The sequence below is a fragment of the Leguminivora glycinivorella genome, chromosome Z (genome assembly GCF_023078275.1).
Source record: "Leguminivora glycinivorella isolate SPB_JAAS2020 chromosome Z, LegGlyc_1.1, whole genome shotgun sequence".
Lineage (NCBI taxonomy): Eukaryota > Metazoa > Arthropoda > Insecta > Lepidoptera > Tortricidae > Leguminivora > Leguminivora glycinivorella.
This window is the reverse complement of record NC_062998.1, coordinates 33929460-33947329: the sequence shown is the minus strand read 5'-3', so window position 1 is coordinate 33947329 and position 17870 is coordinate 33929460. Positions and strand designations below refer to the sequence as shown.

General features: G+C 37.0%; 1 protein-coding gene across 1 annotated transcript in view; it reads right to left on the bottom strand.

The window, feature by feature from the left end:
• Positions 1-17870, bottom strand: part of LOC125241837 — a 43024-nt gene that overhangs the window by 19939 nt on the left and 5215 nt on the right. The window contains exon 2 of the mRNA XM_048150489.1: positions 6562-6770. Coding sequence (XP_048006446.1) covers positions 6562-6770 — 209 coding nt within the window. The remainder of the gene's footprint in view (positions 1-6561; positions 6771-17870) is intronic.

Genomic DNA, 17870 nt, shown 5'->3' with positions numbered 1-17870 from the left:
AGCTGAAAACTGGACTGTTACACAGTGAAATAGATAGCGCCCGCCAGAAAGTATGCTTCCTAGCGGTGACATATAAATCATTGTTTTCTTGTAAATACGTGTAGTTATTTTTTTTTTAATATCGGACAGTTTAGTACAATTCTCGTACATTTTTTCTGATTCATAAAAAAGTTAAAAACTGGACTGTTATACATAGTGAAATAGATAGCGCCCGCCAGAAAGTATGCTCTCTAGCGGTGACATTTTGATCACTGTTTTCTTGTAAATGCGTGTAGTACTTTTTTTTTTAATTAGCGTACAATTTAGAACAATTTTCGTACATTTTTTTGATGTAGCTTTGGATTCCATATGATACCATGTCACCGCTAGAAAGTATGACACATAGGAAGTACCTAGAAGTATTTTGTCCTGGAATTTAATATTGACTCATGTAAAATATCAAGACAAATTTAATCCACAATGTTTGTTAATTGAGGTCAGCCGGTAGAGTTGGCTGCATTCATTATACCAACTCGTTCGCGACGGTGCACTAAAAATTCTATAAACCGATACTTAAACCTTGCTATAATTTCCTCGAAATCAATTACCGGTCGTATATTTTTGTCTTCCTCATCGTCAACATTGAAAAACTTCGCAACATTAATTGATGAGATAATTAATGAACATATTTCACTCCCGTTTTTAATCCCCGACGTAAAAACAACGGGGTGTTATTAAGTTTGACGTGTCTGTCTGTCTGTGTTTGTGTCTCTCTGTGGCATCGTAGCTCCCGAACGGATGAACCGATTTAGATTTAGTTTTTTTTTTTGAAAGCTGAGTTAGTCCTTAGTGTTCTTAGCCTTGTTTCATGAAAATCGGGCCACTATGTCGAGGTCGGGGGTTTTTTAATTTTGTGGTTATTCTCGTGGGTGTCGTAGAAGTCGACTGTGGGATATGGGTTCACTTATGATGTAGGCGCGGGGCTGGTAATCTGTCACTCTGAACTTGTATGCGTAATTCATTGGAATGTGTGTAGCCGGTGTTAGTAAGAAAAACCTATATCGTTGGTATTCTGTTAGCGCTATAGTTACTAAAGAAATAAAATTAGAGTGAGTCATCAGTTGATCACGAACGCTGGAAAGGGTTCTCTGAACGTCAAGATTAGTAAATTTATTATATGCGATATATTGACAATAGGTATTAGCCATTTCCATAGCTTTATTCAACATTTATCTTGTTAAAAAACGAAAACCCTATAGAAGGTAAACCTGATTGACCTGATTGTGGGGTCGCAGAGGACATATTTCGATGCAGCAAGATCTTCGTACAATTTTTAACACTAAATACATTGGATTAGATTTTGCAATGTTCTGCAGCTAATCCTGAATCACAACAAGCCAAGGTCACTTTATAAGATGTATAAAAATGTGTTCTTTAAGTACACTTTTAGTATATTACCTTAAGACGATACGATACAGGTCAATTCTCCATACAAACGCTCTCGACTATTTCCTCCCTAGTTTTTGAAGATGGAGCAATGATTTTTTGAACACAGATTATTATTTTTATCTGTGTCGGACCGTTTCGATTTTCTTGCTATTTTTATTTTAAAAGCCAATCAAAAATTTCTAAAAACGGCCTTTTTTATACCACGTCGGTGGCAAACAGGTATACGGCCCGTCTGATGGAAAGCGGTCACCGTAACCTATGGACGCCTGCAACTCAAGGGGTGTCACATGCGCGTTGCCGACCCATTAGAAACTTGTACACTCCTTTTTTTAAGAACCCCATACTGTAGTTCATCGGGAATACCTCGATAGGGAGCTCATTCCACAGCCGGAGCGTTCGTGGGAGGAAATTACTCTGAAACCGCACGGTGCGCATCCATTTAGGTTGCAAGGTGTGTGGATGAGCGCCCTGTCGATGGCGAGCGGTACGATGACGAAAAGTGGCCGTTGTCATCATATCAAACAGTTCTTCAGAACAGAACCCATTCTACAGACGATAGAACACACATAAGGAGGCGAAGTCTCTCCTTAGACTTAAGGGTTCAATACCGCCTGTGAGTTTGGGATCATCGACAATTCGTACAGCGCGTCTCTGGATCGAGTCAAAGGGTCCAAGCTGGTATCCAGGTGCTCCTGCCCAAAGTACTCCATGTGGGGTCTAACTTGCGACTTGTACAAGAGCAGTCTTTGCCCCGGAGTAAAGTATCCCCTCGCTCTATTGAGCACATCGAGCTTTTTGGATGAACACACAGACATACACGTCGGGAGACTCTGTTTTATAACATGTAGAGAAATGAGTCAAATGAGAAGTAAGATTGAGAGAGAAAAAATAAATACCCAAATTAATATAACAAAACTTCACCAAAAATAAAAAACTCCACTACCGATTAGCGGGACTAGCTAGGGTATCACGGTAGCTTCGGCAGCCAGTGTGCCACTGCCACCCGCTATTAAATATTAGTAGGCGCGTGTTACTGTACCTACGCCTATTTTTTAACTGTATAAATAATATAAACAAAAATAATTATTTTTTTTAGCAAAAAAGTCACTAAAAAGTATTTCCCGAAAGTACCGAAAGTACCGGGATTTTTCAAGTTGATTTCCCGGTTCTTTGCTTGATCAAAAATCCCGGGAATTCCCGGTACTTTCGGTACCGGTATTTCCCGGGAGCAAACCCTAGTCTGGCAGATCATATTTGAATATGCAAGTATATTATACTAAAAAATAGCTACCTACTTTAATAAAGTTACCTAAGAATTAATAAATAATTTATGCACTTGAGAGATAAAGTGATATTAGAGTCATCATGTCATCAAAAAGTTACATCACCTTGAAAAAGGAGAAAATGGAGTGGTTCATATGTAAACATGGACTGTTGCAAATACATAAGCGCTTATGAAATAAATGACATAAACCCATATGTATCCAGGCTGTTTTAGGCCCCTTATTAAGATAGGTAGGTACCTATTGTAATATTTTTACCTGACAAAGCAAAAGGAGTGCTAGTAAGATTTTTTTTGGTACAAGATTATTTTTTGGGCCTAGTCAGCAGTCACCCATCGGTGACCTAGAGATCTAAGTGCCTAAATCTTGGGATTCATTGTCAAAGCAAAACCCCAGGATCCCATGAGTCGCGACAAGTGCCGGGATAACGCAATGGGTGTTACTGATGTTTTTTTTGGGGTGTTAAACTCAATATTATTAGTTTAGTTTGTTTGTTAGTAATGTTAATATTGTTAATCCCCGCAGCTCGGGTGGATAACAATATTGTTACTTAATCGTAGGTCGCGAACTAAACTTTCGTCATGAGACAGGTACATTAATCTAACCGGTTTTAGTTTCGCTCAATTGATTGGAAAATTAATTGGCTAGCTGTGTCAGGTCTTTTGTGGGCTACATTTACGATTTGAAGTTACATTATACCTATCAAATAACTTTAGGTATATTTGTGTAAACTTTAGTAGTTTCAAGTAGATAGCCGTGAGTGATTTTATGAAAAAATGTGTTTTCCAATTTTTATTCCAATATGATGTTATGGGTAAGTATGCCGAAAGTAATATATAAAGGAAATAACAAATTATATCAATTTAAATACGACAATGCAGTTTAATCCACCTTTTTGATTATTTTTTTTTGTAATCCACTCTGGGATTAAGTCTGACAGATTTTTTAGGGTTCTGTAGTCAACTCGAAATACCTATATATGTATAATATTAAAGTGGGTACCTGCCTGGTTATGAAAGTTTATTATGTCTCTACCAATGGTAAATACGGTAAGTACATACAAAGAGGATCGAGTATTATAGAGAGTTACTTTCGAAGTAAAATGTGTAATCACAGTGCATAGACTGCCATCTCTTGACACAGGCTTAAAACTTTTGAACCTTAGTTTTGACAATTTGGCCCATATAATATTCTTAGCTTGATATGTGTTAAAATGTCAAATATTAAAATTAGCGCCATCTAGCTGAGTGTACCTCAAAGGTGTAATGCCATCTAGGTCACCGTACCTTTTTCTGTATGGTACTGAGGTACGTTTTTTCCTTAGACTTTATCTGTCTATACGGAGTTATATATATATGTCTTTGGTACATATAATATTCAGATATTACAATTAAGTTCAGGGTTTCCAATAGTTCCACAACTCAAAGTTTCTCTTTTCGGGTGAAATAGTCTGCAGTTGTCTGATCTCCGTTGAGTGCTCAAACTTTGTACTGACTCAGGTACAGTCAGCTGCAGAGAAAAGTATACGCCCCTACATAGAAATTTGTATGCAAGTGGGTATCCTTTTCTCTGCAGCTGACTGTACAAAATAATCTAGGTCGGTAAATGTATTACATTTTTTCACTTTTTTTTTTAATTTTCTTGGGTAGTTGATTGTTTCGTTTGCATTAATTACATACATACATCATACATAAATACAATCACGCCTGTATCCCATATAGGGGTAGGCAGAACACGTGAAACTACTAAAGTTTCAGTGCCACTCTTGGCAAATAAGGGGTTGAAAGAAAACGAAACTGTGACATTGCAGTGACAGGTTGCCAGCCTCTCATCTACGCCACAATTTAACCCATATCCCATAGTCGCCTTCTACGACACCCACGGGAAGAAAGGGGGTGGTGAAATTCTTAACCCGTCACCACACAGGCATTAATTGCATTAATTAGTAAGTTATAAATAGTGTGTAGGTGCGTATGGTGTTGGATAGGTAGGTAAGTACGACATTTAACCAACTAGTCGTGACGTAAAGCGTTGAGCTCGTAAGCTACCGGTTCTAAATTCCTATTCCTACCCTTTTCTGCATATTTATTTACACACTTTATACTGTGTTGCAAACGCCGCCTGATTCATAAGTTTCATAACAATTGTGTATTTTACCTTTAAAAAACTATAGGTAGGTACTAGTTTTTCAAAATACCCAATGAATATTTAGTAGTATTAATTTCCGTTACTGAGGATTATAATTCACTTATATCTAGGGTTTTAGCTCTACAAATTAGCCTGCCGCGTCATAGCCAGTTTAAATTCTAAACCCGCGACCTAACTTTTGAAATTTGAATTTTGTTACAGAAATCCTTATGAAAACGATTCGGTTTTTAGGGTTCCGTACCAAAAAGGTACAACAGGAACCCTTATGGTGCGACTCTGTCCGTCTGTCTGTCCGTCTGTCACATTCCTAAATATCTCGAGAACTACTAATGCTATCAACTTGAAATTTGGAATAGTTGTGAACATTGTAAACCTCTACAAATAGAAAGTATAATTTTTTTAAATATATTAATTTTAATTGTAGAAAATGGCCAAAATGAAAGGGGGGCAAACTGTAAATTTCAAGTTACTAGGTCAAGTGGGGTATCGTTGGAAAGAGCTCAAATTGAACGTAAATAAGCTATTTTTTATAATTTTTTTGTTGTGGAAAAAAAAGAATTTTGAAGGAAAATGTAAAAAAAAAATACCGTTCCCCCCCCCCCTTATCTCCGAAGTTTACCAACGAAAAATTATGAAAATTTTAGTAAACATTGGTTTTATGCTATATATTACAGGAAAAATATAATCGTGTTTGTATTTTGAATACTTTTTTTTAATTTACAAAAAACTTTTTAGATTTTTACTTTCAATTTACCCACCCTTGCGGATGTATATCGTACTTCAAATTAATACGAGATGTTACGTAAACCACATCTTCTGTCAAATAAAGTAAAAACTGTTTAAATCGGTTAACATTATAAAGAATTATCCCTGAAAAACCAGGTCGCGCAAATTAGTTAGCAAATTGACCGGGAGATGGCGCTATACACTATAATACTCATTAGTGCCTATACTTTTGTCTTCTAGTCAAGTCATTAGAGTTATATGAGATTATTTTTACTAGGTAGTTTGAAAGAAAGTTTGTACGGAACCCTCGGTGGGCGAGTCCGACTCGCACTTGGCCGGTTTTTTTTTTTCATGGCACTCCTTCAAACCTCAACTACTAATTGTTCGCTTTGCTGAAATTTTTGGAGGAAGGTGGAGCCTACACACACAAACAAAGGTTTAAAATGTAAAGGTACCTGCGTATCAAATGATATTAGGCAAGATCACATCGTTTTGTTCCTGAAAGCTCAATATTTTAGGTAAGTATGCACAATTGCACATAGAAACACAATATCGCAAATACAATCGCCCAGCGGGATTACTACCTTTGGATATGAAACCCACACGTTGGATATATAAAAGTAAGTGCTAATACTTATATTCGACATGTCGATTGTCATATAATAGATGTACAGATGTAGTGCGAAAAGGGTTTCCTTCGTATTTTCGGGAAACGTTCGTATTTGCCATGCTAGTTCACTCAATGTCAGTACATCTTGTACTGAGACCGACTGAAATAGCATGACACGTTCGCACGTTTCCGCAGCTATACGAAGTCAAATCTTTTCGCACTACATTTGTAACTACACTTATGCACCAACTATGCAATTCACATACAAATTATATGTAATTAGAGTTTTTTTAGATGAAACAATCGAATTGTTAGGGTGTTGTATAAAAGTTCCTCTAAAGTTAATAAATATAATAAAGTACTTACAGGAGTATGAACCTCATGTTTCCAGTATATTGATGACGGGTTTCGCAAGAGAGTGTGGTACCGGTTGTGGGTGCGCGATGCGGCTCAGAGTAGGTCCACAGTGGACGGCGGCCGCGCTCGTTGTGTGGGTCCCGCCGAGCCCAGCCCGGCAAGTGCACTCCGCCTTCCACCGGCAAAACCTCCAGCGCCCGCGCCCCGAGGCCTAATTCCTAACAAAAGATTAATCTTAGGGTGCCAGTAAAGCTGTGCTAAAAGAGAGATCCGTAAGAACTATGTGCAATCGGAAATAACACTTTCGCTTAAGGCGCTTTGCTCACTATTAGCAATCGGTATATGAGTTTGTAGATATGTATAGTACAGACGAACAGAGATGTCTGTGAGTATAAATAAATCGCATACCAAACAAAAATACATAGGTTCTTGTTCTTACACAGGTAGCGATCGTATCATTAGGTATCATATCCAACCAAAAATGTGGCCTTATATAATTATATATAATTAATTTAATTTATTACATATATAATTATTTAATTAACGTGCTAGGAATATCGAAATCAGTTTAACAAATAAGTACCTAAGTGAAATGAAAGTAGGAGGAATCTGTACCATGCTTTAAAATGTTTGTTTCTAAAAACCAATGTATAGCACATGCACAGTGAAAATTCGAAATATGTGAGGCTAAAAGTGCAACCTTACAAACATCTCATAGCGCCCTTTTCAACTGAAAAATTGGTTTTCACCACACCTTAGGGTAAGGTGCTTTGCGCACACTAGCGTCCCCTACCGTCCCCCTGACGCAACACCCCCTTTTAGCACGAAATAGGTCCCGTTTTACGGTTTTTCTTCATTTTTCAGAAAAGTGTCAGAGTTAGGGAAAAAGTGTCTATGAAAGAATTAATTCTTATTAAATTTTAGACAAAAAAGTTATATGCATTTTTTTGTAGCACTTACCATATTCGTGCATTATCTTGTTGAAGTTCGATATAGCTCAGTACTTAATGAAATAGTCATATGTGTATTAGTGGTTTAATTTCAGAATTTTGACAAAGTTTATCAAGTTACTAGTTTTTGCCCTTCTGAAGTACCTTTTTACCAAGTTTCAAGCCTATTGCTTGAAATAAAACTTCATACCCCATACATACCCAAGTAACATTTTAGTGCTATAATTTTGGTTTTCGACGCCAAAAGCTACTATAGATGTCGTATAAAGGTTTTCGGCGTGACCACTTGTCGTATAAAAGCCTCCAGTAACACCTTTTAGCTCTATAAGCTTATACCGCTAAAAGGTGTTATTAGGAAGTGATGTAAACGTTTATATCACCATTTTATAGAGCCGCTATAGGCCTGGTCTATAATAGGATCAAATATGACTACTATAGATCTATATTATTGTATAATAGTGTTAGGAATCACTGCTATGCAATCAATTTGCGCTATTAAGGTTCCCGACAAGCCGCTATAGTTGTTGCGTTATACAGCTAAAAGGTGTTATTAGGAAGTGATGTAAACGTTTATATCACCATTTTATAGAGCCGCTATAGGCCTGGTTTATAACAGGATCAAATATGACTACTATATAACAATATTATTATATAATGGTGTTAGAATCACTGTTATGCAATCAATTTGCGCTATTAAGGTTCCCGACAAGCCGCTATAGTTGTTGCGTTATACAGCTAAAAGGTGTTATTAGGAAGTGATGTAAACGTTTATATCACCATTTTATAGAGCCGCTATAGGCCTGGTTTATAACAGGATCAAATATGACTACTATATAACAATATTATTATATAATGGTGTTAGAAATCACTGTTATGCAATCAATTTGCGCTATTAAGGTTCCCGACAAGCCGCTATAGTTGTTGCGTTATACAGCTAAAAGGTGTTATTAGGAAGTGATGTAAACGTTTATATCACCATTTTATAGAGCCGCTATAGGCCTGGTCTATAACAGGATCAAATATGACTACTATAGAACAATATTATTATATAATGGTGTTAGAAATCACTGTTATGCAATCAATTTACGCTATTAAGGTTCCCGACAAGCTGCTATAGTTGTTGTGTTATACAGCTAATAGGTGTTATTAGGAAGTGATGTAAACGTTTATATCACCATTTTATAGAGCCGCTATAGGCCTGGTCTATAACAGGATCAAATAACCTACTAAAGAACAATATTATTGTATAATAGTGTTAAGAATCACTGTTATGCTATCAATTTGCGCTATTAAGGTTCCCAACAAGCCGCTTATAGTATTTTTAGTAGTCGTATTTTAACAGAAATTAAAACCTAACTATACCACTATTTTGGGATATAGTGGCTTTGGAAAACACTGCTACAGTATTTAACACTGTAGTAGTGATATGAATACCATTATAGAGCTATTTTGCTGTATAATGAAGTTTTCAGGATACGTTTATATAGCTTTGAAAAGCGTTAATAGTCGTTTTCTAATGCCTTTTATATCTCATCGCCGTATACGTCACAATTACTCTTTTATGTCACAGAACTGTGGAATAATGGTTTCGGTATCTCTTTTAAAACACAATAGCGTTATAGCTGAGTTTACTATATGTTTTATAAAAAAAAACTGTTTAGAAGATCTTTCTATAGTAAAACATTGAAAACAAGTATTGTTTTCTATATAAAGAACTTATAAGTTAAACTGGATCATAGTTAAAGTCTCATGCAACCCTAATTGAATCCACAATGGCGGGCTTATGGCAGTGAATGCGTATGATAAGTGACATAGTCGAACTATAAAAGCGTATGTTTTACTTCTTGGATCCATAGTAGAAACTATGGTGCCAATAATTTTATTGTATTAAATTATATTTATTTATTTTATTCAAAACAGGTATAAATCGAGGGCGCACTTAAAATACTCCATTAAACTAATATTCTTTTAACGGTAAAATTTCCATCGCATACCTTTTTGCAGTAATGATGGAATTATACGAAATCAAATTATTTTGATTGACACTAAACTTCACAAGTTCACACGCCACTTTTCATAAAGTTCCTCGTTTAGAACAGTTTTTGTTAAATATTACACACATTAAATTATTTTAGAAATTTCATTCATTCGCATTAAAAGGGACGGCAACTGCTATTACAGAACAAAAAACCTGTATAACGGAATCTCAAATGCTACTATAGCATAAATTGATACTATAATAGCGTTACTGCGTCCTCTATGTCAACAAATTAGCACAATAGTCATCATCACATCACCATTATAGACCTTAAACGTCACGGATGATACTGCTATAGCCCTATTATATCACTAAATGGCTGCATAATTGCGCCAAATCGGCTCTACAGTACCAATATAGACTATTTATAGGACCATTTAATGTGATTTAATTTGGTGCTCTCGACCACTATAGGACCAGAAATTGTTACTTGGGTACTTCAGCCAGCCTCATTTTAACTCTCTTAAAGGATAAAAATCCAAAAACGCTGAAATTAGTTTCTTTCCATTGTAATTTTACCTTTATAGTCTTTACACGAAGTTTCAAGCTCATATTCTCAAAATAAAGGTAGATCGGATTATGCGACGTTCTTGCCAATGTCACTTTTTCCTATTCGCAATTCTGGACAATCTGAATTCTACGCAATTAGTATTTCACCTCATTCGCTATTGTGGACAGTCATTACTTGTGAACAGTGGCGATTCTTCCTGTTCGCAATTCTGCACATTTTTAATTGCACACAATAGTTTTTGACCTCATGCGCTAATGTGTACAGTCATTATTTGTGTACAGTAGCGATTCTTCCTGTTCGCAATTCTGCACAATCTAAGTTCCACACAATAGGTATTTCGCCTCATTCGCTTCTGTACACAGCCATTATTTGTGTACAGAATAGTTTCTTCCTATTCGCAATTCTACGTAATCCGAATTCGACGCACTAGGTATTTCACCTCATTCGTTATTGTGCACAGTCATTATTTGTGTACAGTATAGTTTCTTCCTATTCGCATTTCTACGCAATCTGAATTCGACCCATTAGTATTTCATCTCATTCGATTTTATGCACAGTAATTACTTGTGTAAATTAGCGATTCTTCCCGTTCGCAATTCTACACAATCTCAGCTTCCTCAGTCCCCGCAAACACGCACAAATAGAAACGCAGAAAGTGCCTTCCACGGCGCACTAGCATAGGCAAAGCTCCATATACCATTATTAATATTAACTACCGTTAGACGCACTCAGAAAAAATAATATTTAGGTGTCATGCTACAGATGGCGTTGTCACAAGCACTGTATTCAATTTTGACACCCAATTTCAAAATAAAAATAATCTAACCAGTCACCATATCAATATCTTGTAAAAAAAATGATTAAATCGAACGTTTGCTGACTATAGGTCAATGTTTACTAAATAATGACAGATGTAGTTCTTTTCCTTCGTATTTTTATGGAAACGTTCGTATTTGTCATGGTATTGTTTGCGGAGATTGAGGAAGCTGAGATTGTGCAGAATTGCGAACAGGAAGAATCGCTAATTTACACAAGTAATGACTGTGCATAAAATCGAATGAGGTGAAATACTAATGGGTCGAATTCAGATTGCGTAGAATTGCGAATAGGAAGAAATCATACTGTACACAAATAATGACTGTGCACAATAGCGCATGAGGCGAAATACCTATTGTGTGGAATTCGAATTACGTACAATTGCGAATAGGAAGAAACTATACTGTATACAAATGATGACTGTGCACAATAACGAATGAGATGAAATACCTAGTGCGTCGAATTCGGATTACGTAGAAATGCGAATAGGAAGAAACTATTCTGTACACAAATAATGGCTGTGTACAGAAGCGAATGAGGCGAAATACCTATTGTGTGAAACTTAGATTGTGCAGAATTGAGAACAGGAAGAATCGCTACTGTACACAAATAATGACTGTACACATTAGCGCATGAGGTCAAAAACTATTGTGTGCAATTAAAAATGTGCAGAATTGCGAACAGGAAGAATCGCCACTGTTCACAAGTAATGACTGTCCACAATTGCGAATGAGGTGAAATACTAATTGCGTAGAATTCAGATTGTCCAGAATTGCGAATAGGAAAAAGTGACATTGGCAAGAACGTCGCATAATCCGGTAGATCCTCATACGAATTTTTTACACCCATTTCACCCCCTTAGGGGATGAATTTTGAAAATTCCTTCCTTACCGGGTTCGTAGACCTTATAAGTAACCTACGTGTCAAATTTGGATTCTTTAGCATCAGCGGTTTGGGCTTTACCTTGATTTAAGTCAGTCAGTCACTCAGGACTTTGCCTTTTATGTATTTATATAACATAAAAATAGAGCACGATATCAAAAAATATTATATGACCTTTCTTCTTTGGAATTTCATGAGCATTATTTCTTTCATTGACAACTTTTTTCTAAAATGTATACTTTCCCCAAAAATTAAAAAAAAAAACAAAATTTTGGGACATATTTTAGGGTAAAAGGGGGGTTGCGTCAGGTGGGGGGGGGGGACGCTAGTGTGCGCAAAGCACCTTACGCTAAGGTATCAAACCGCATTTATTTTTATTTGGATTTAATTTTTTTTTTTAAACACAGTTTGACCGAATCTTTTATTATACTGTGGCGGTGTGGTGCTGGCGTGTGTAATAGTGCTAACACATGACTGTACGAGGACCGTACCGCACCAAGGTCTTTCAATTCCTATCCTGTAAGTGGAAACGACAAAGAGATATTCCTTTCTCGCTCCCACTTACAGAATAGTATGTGGATGACCTTGGTGCCGTACGGTCCTCATACGGTGATTCAAGCTAGGAACATACTACGCGGACGTCCGCAGTCGAGCGACCGCGACCGCGACCGATCAGTGTGCACGGTCACCAAAACATCCAGCGAGCCCTCGGAGGAAATATAGACTGGAGTAGCCTTCATGTTGCGTCTACGTACAAATAATTCTGCCAAGATTCGCGGCAGGTGAAGAAATAACACATGTAAAGGAGTACTCACAAATGCAAAAAATATTATTGTCAATACACACGCACATTATGATAAAAAAATAACACATGCTCATTATGATGCACACAGACATATCACACATGGAAATACTTCGTAGAAACACAGTGTGTACGGACACTAAATGCGCACGTGTGTGTCTCAAACTATAGGGATGAGGCAGGCATCGATAACTGAAGTCGATAATAATAGATCAAGAGCCCAGGCCCGCCAGACCTTCCTCAAATTCTCAAGGATGAAACTTTGGGACAATGTAGAGTTCACATCGGCGTTTAATGTGTGCATATTTTCTAGTTCGGCCCATCGGCCAATTTTTTGCTATCAAGTGATGAAGGTGAAAAAAAAAGTGCTTACTTTCCTTAAATTCTCAAGGCTGATTTTTATATATGTGTTAGAGCACGTTGTTAGAAATTGGTTATCATCAATGCCAGACCGTTTCCGCCGGCCATAACTTTTACCAGACGCGACAAAGTTGGCAAAAAACGACTCTAACTTACCTCATTTTCTCAAGCCTGATTTTGATATATGATACGCAGGGACCTATAACTAGACCGTTTGTAAGCAGCCAGACCAATCGGATGGACCCAACCATCCGCCAGACCGACTTAAAGTTTCGATATGAGCATTAGTAGAATTGAAATATTCCGGGTCTATAAAAGCTAAAAACTTGAATTTTCTACATTAAGCTACGTGTATATTGTATACTTGACGTAATAAGCGACTTTCAAAAATTTTACTTCTAAGGAAATAAAAAAATGAAAGTTTATATGTGGTGCAAGATTAATTTTAACCTATGAATTTTATTTACACTGCGTAAGTACATGTGTATTTTATTATTGTTAATTATAAGCAAATTATGATTAAATTGATTGTTGTTATGTTGATGTGTGATGTCACTTGTCGTGGTGTTGTCTGAACTAATTAATCAGATGACATTTATTATTATTTTCGGTTTTCTAAAACTTGTAATTCAGACAAATTAGTAATGTGATTGACATTTCAAGTGACATCATTCAATCATTCATTCGAACCAGTTATTCATGCTGTGAAGTTATATAAGCCACTGTTACTTGTAATCGCCCTCTTTTGATGTTGAATCTTCAAAGAATAAACAAGTGCTCATAACTTAGTACTTTAAGTATTATTGCAAAATAAACCTAATTTATATCTCAGAAGTGTTCTTTAGTTATCTCACGCCTCATTAGTGCTTCGTGTCTATAATTGACGTAGATAGTAACCATGAGTAGTGGATCCGAGCAATTAAGACCTGGACGGCGTCGAAGTTTCGACAGTGAAGGAGAGGTGGAAGAGGTCACAGTACCACCTGCTAAAAAGCCTCGAAAACCACGACCACCTAATAACAAAGAACGATTGGATCGATTGGAACATATGCTGGAGCAATTACTTGAACAAGGAAGAAACAACGCACCAGAGACCGTAACGGCAGCGGCAGGTACATCCAGTAGTGTCAATACTGTCAATTTAAACCATCAACCGACAATACTTGAAGCTGTACATGGTCAAACAATGAGGCCACCCACTACTGATATAACCACGTCTCAACCAAGTGCTACCCCAAACAATGCGGTAGCGTCGACTACGCGTATCACACATACGCCATCCCAGCACCATCATTTGGACAACGACCAATCTGGGACAATCATTATTCAAGAAAATCGACCTTCCGTGTTAGACTTTGGAAACAATGTCAGATTTATTGGGAAACCTGAAAATGTACCAAAATTTGACGGGAATTCCAACACTTTCTCTGTGACTGCATGGATACATCGGCTTGAGTCGCTCGCAAACATCTACGGCTGGAACGAAAAGACCCTCATCTACCATATGACTGCGAGTTTACAAGGCAACGCGCTTTTATGGTTTGGACATCTGCAAGATATCACACTTTCTTGGGCGGAATGGAAGCAAAAACTGGAGGAATACTTCCCAACTGGACGAGGACTCGCAGCCAAGCTACACGACTTCGTGACTGTTACCAAACGCAAGGACGAGAAGGTAATTGACTTTTATTATAAAAAGTTGTCTCAGGGTAAATTATGCCAACTAAATGACGATATGATATGCGATGTAATAATCTTTACTTTAGGCGACCCACTGTTAAAGGCAGGAGCTCGTGGTACAGGGTGTAGGGATACGCGAAGTTTATTAACATATTTAACTGATTCCGCCGTTGATTTGCCAAACTCCGCCAAAAACACTGAATCGGTTACTGATAATAGACCAAAATGTTTCACATGTAGTCGAAGAGGTCATATTTCATCTCAGTGTAAAGATAATCTGCGTTGTGGTACTTGTAGTAAGCTAGGACATAAAACAGAAAACTGTAGAATGTCTAAAAAGTGCTCTTATTGTAATAAAACGGGTCATACTCGAGACGAATGTTATAGTCTTAAGAAGGCAGCACCAGTTTCCCCCGCCAGTAACACTAAACCCGAAGATAACCGCGAAAAAAAATCTAAGTTGTTTAACATTAAGGCAGTAGACCAGGCAGATCGTAAATATTTCAAAACCGTTGTGGCCAATGGACATGACTTGTCAGCGTTTATTGATTTAGGCAGTGCTTGCAACACAATTACCTTATCAGGAGCTAACAAAATTTCATTGCCGTTCAAAACACAGTCGCGTTCTAACATTGTAGGATACGGTAACAAAATCACAATTCCGGAAGGTGAAGCAATGCTTAACCTTAGTGTAGATGGTATCTGTATGAACACTCCAGTTCTCGTAGTTCCAGATGATATGCAAGAAACTGATATGATTATTGGTCGAAAATTTAGCGAAATGCCAGGGATTTGTGTAAAAAAGACCACTCATACTTTAACTTTCTCTATGGAAAATGAATTCAACCAAGAACTTCCATTTGCTTGCACGGAAGCGGCAGAAGTTCCTGTTTCTAAAATCGAGCTTAAGATTCCCCACGACACAGTAATACTTCAAGGCTTAAATCGAATCATTGTTTACACAGACGAAGAGGTTGATACAGATACTAGTAGTATAAAAGTTCACCGGTCTGAACACAGGGAGTTAGGTAAAGAGATAGACATTCCAGAACAAACAACGGATTTTTTCTGCAATATAGGTTATATTAACGTGCTTAATTTACAATCAGAACCACTTACTATGTATTCACAACGTTGCATAGCTCGAGCGCAAGTAAATGAATCACACGAAAATAAACAAACCCACTTGGATTTAGATAGTAACGACATTTCTCGCCTAGAGAGTATACTACAAAAATACAGTCATTGCTTTGACGACTATTCCGGTCCTAATTCAAATAAATGTAACGGGGAAATGAAAATTGAATTAACGACAGAAGTGCCTTTCTATCATAGACCATACAGAATGTCCCTTAAGGAACAAGAAGTAGTTCGCAATATAGTACAAGACCTTATTGATAAAGATGTAATTGAACCCAGTAACTCGCCATACGCCAGCCCGGTCATATTAGTTGCAAAAAAGTCGGGAGAATACAGAATGTGTGTCGATTACCGTCAACTAAATAAAATTACAAAAAAGGATCGTTACTTATCCGTTACCAGTCATACAAGATCAGTTGGATAGGTTGAGTGATGACAGAGTATTTACGAAGTTAGATTTGGCGGCAGGCTATCATCAAATCAAAATGCATCCGGATAGCAAACAATATACTAGCTTCGTGACTCCCTTCGGACAATTTCAGTATAAAAAGATGCCCTATGGCTTAGCCAACGGTCCGGCAGTATTTCAAAGAGCAATGAATATGATGTTAGATCAATCGAGATTTGAATTTGCGACAGCATACATTGATGATATTTTGTTAGCTTCGAAATCGGTTTCGGACGCGTTTATTCATCTTGAACGGACGTTAGAGCTAATAAGTCAATTTGGATTAGTGTTGCGACGTAACAAGTGTTCTTTTCTGAAAGCCAATATAGAGTACCTAGGGCATTTAAGAGCGCTATGACAAAAAAAGGCGATATATTGTAAAATGCACAATATTTATCGACAAAATTGTACACTTTACTCATACTAAAAGACAGTGAAAGTACTTGTTTCAGTTAGAACATCTTATTAATTGTCGGTTAATTAAAAAACATATGAAAAAAAAAGCTTTTTCAATTAGTAATGATTGTTTTCCTGATGCTCGTTTAGGAAAAACCGCGTGAAGCACAGAATTCGGAGCTCTTATTATCTACAATTTGATAAGCTCACTCTCATAAATGAGGTAAATTTAAGTTCCAAATATCTTGTACTTAAGGCCCATTAAACAATATTTATCATTTAATCCTTTGAAATTGAGAAATTGAAAGTAAAACGAACTCAATTTTGTCTTGAAAATACATTGAAACAAGTGATCATTTCTCCGAAAATCTACATGTTATCGAAGTTATTTTAGTATATAAATAATCTGTACAATCTGCTTAAATTGCTGTTATCCATTTGTCGTTATAATATTATATAATGATTTTTTGCCAATTTTTTGAAAACTAGCCTTCCTGTCGCTATTTGACCGGCGACGGACGCCTGCGATTTCAGTGCCGCGCCGGAGCTCGTAGAGGTGAGACGTATGTCACTTCGCTCTCCGAGTTTTGATCGCAAACGTCGAGAATATTTATCGTTGTGTGGGTCGGACGCCTTGTTTATACACGGGCTATCCTCGCATTGTGTGTGTGTAAACAGCGACCAACGAATTTGATCCTAGATCCGTAAATATTTGCTTGTGTAATATTTTGTTATGTTTGAATGTTAAAGTATTACAACGTTATGATGATAAATATGTAAAAATACAATACGGTCAAGATGTTAAGACACATCAAGATGGTACTCGGGATCTGATGATGGAGCCAGAAGGTGGTCACCAGTACCAGTGAACCATGTAAGTAAACGACTTCGTGTTTAGGCTCGTTGGGTTCGTCTCAACAAGACCTTTGACAAGAGGTGGTACTCAGGGTCTGATGATGGAGCCAGATGGTGGTCACCAGTACCAATGAACCATATAACTAAACCCAGAGATGGGGAAATCGTAATCGATTCCGGATTACACGATTACTTGATTTTACTTTGTAATCCACTACTGGGTGTCAGATTACTTGTAATGTAATCAAGTGAAACGGTAAATTACCATTACATGTAAAGGAATCATTAATCATCTATACAATAATTACTATTACCAATAATTCGGAATCATAGTCGATTCAAAATAACTGAAATTATTGACTTGATTACTTTCAGATTACAAATATGTAGTACCTCAGATTGCTGACTGTCACTTTGACACAAAAGCCATCATGGGTGTC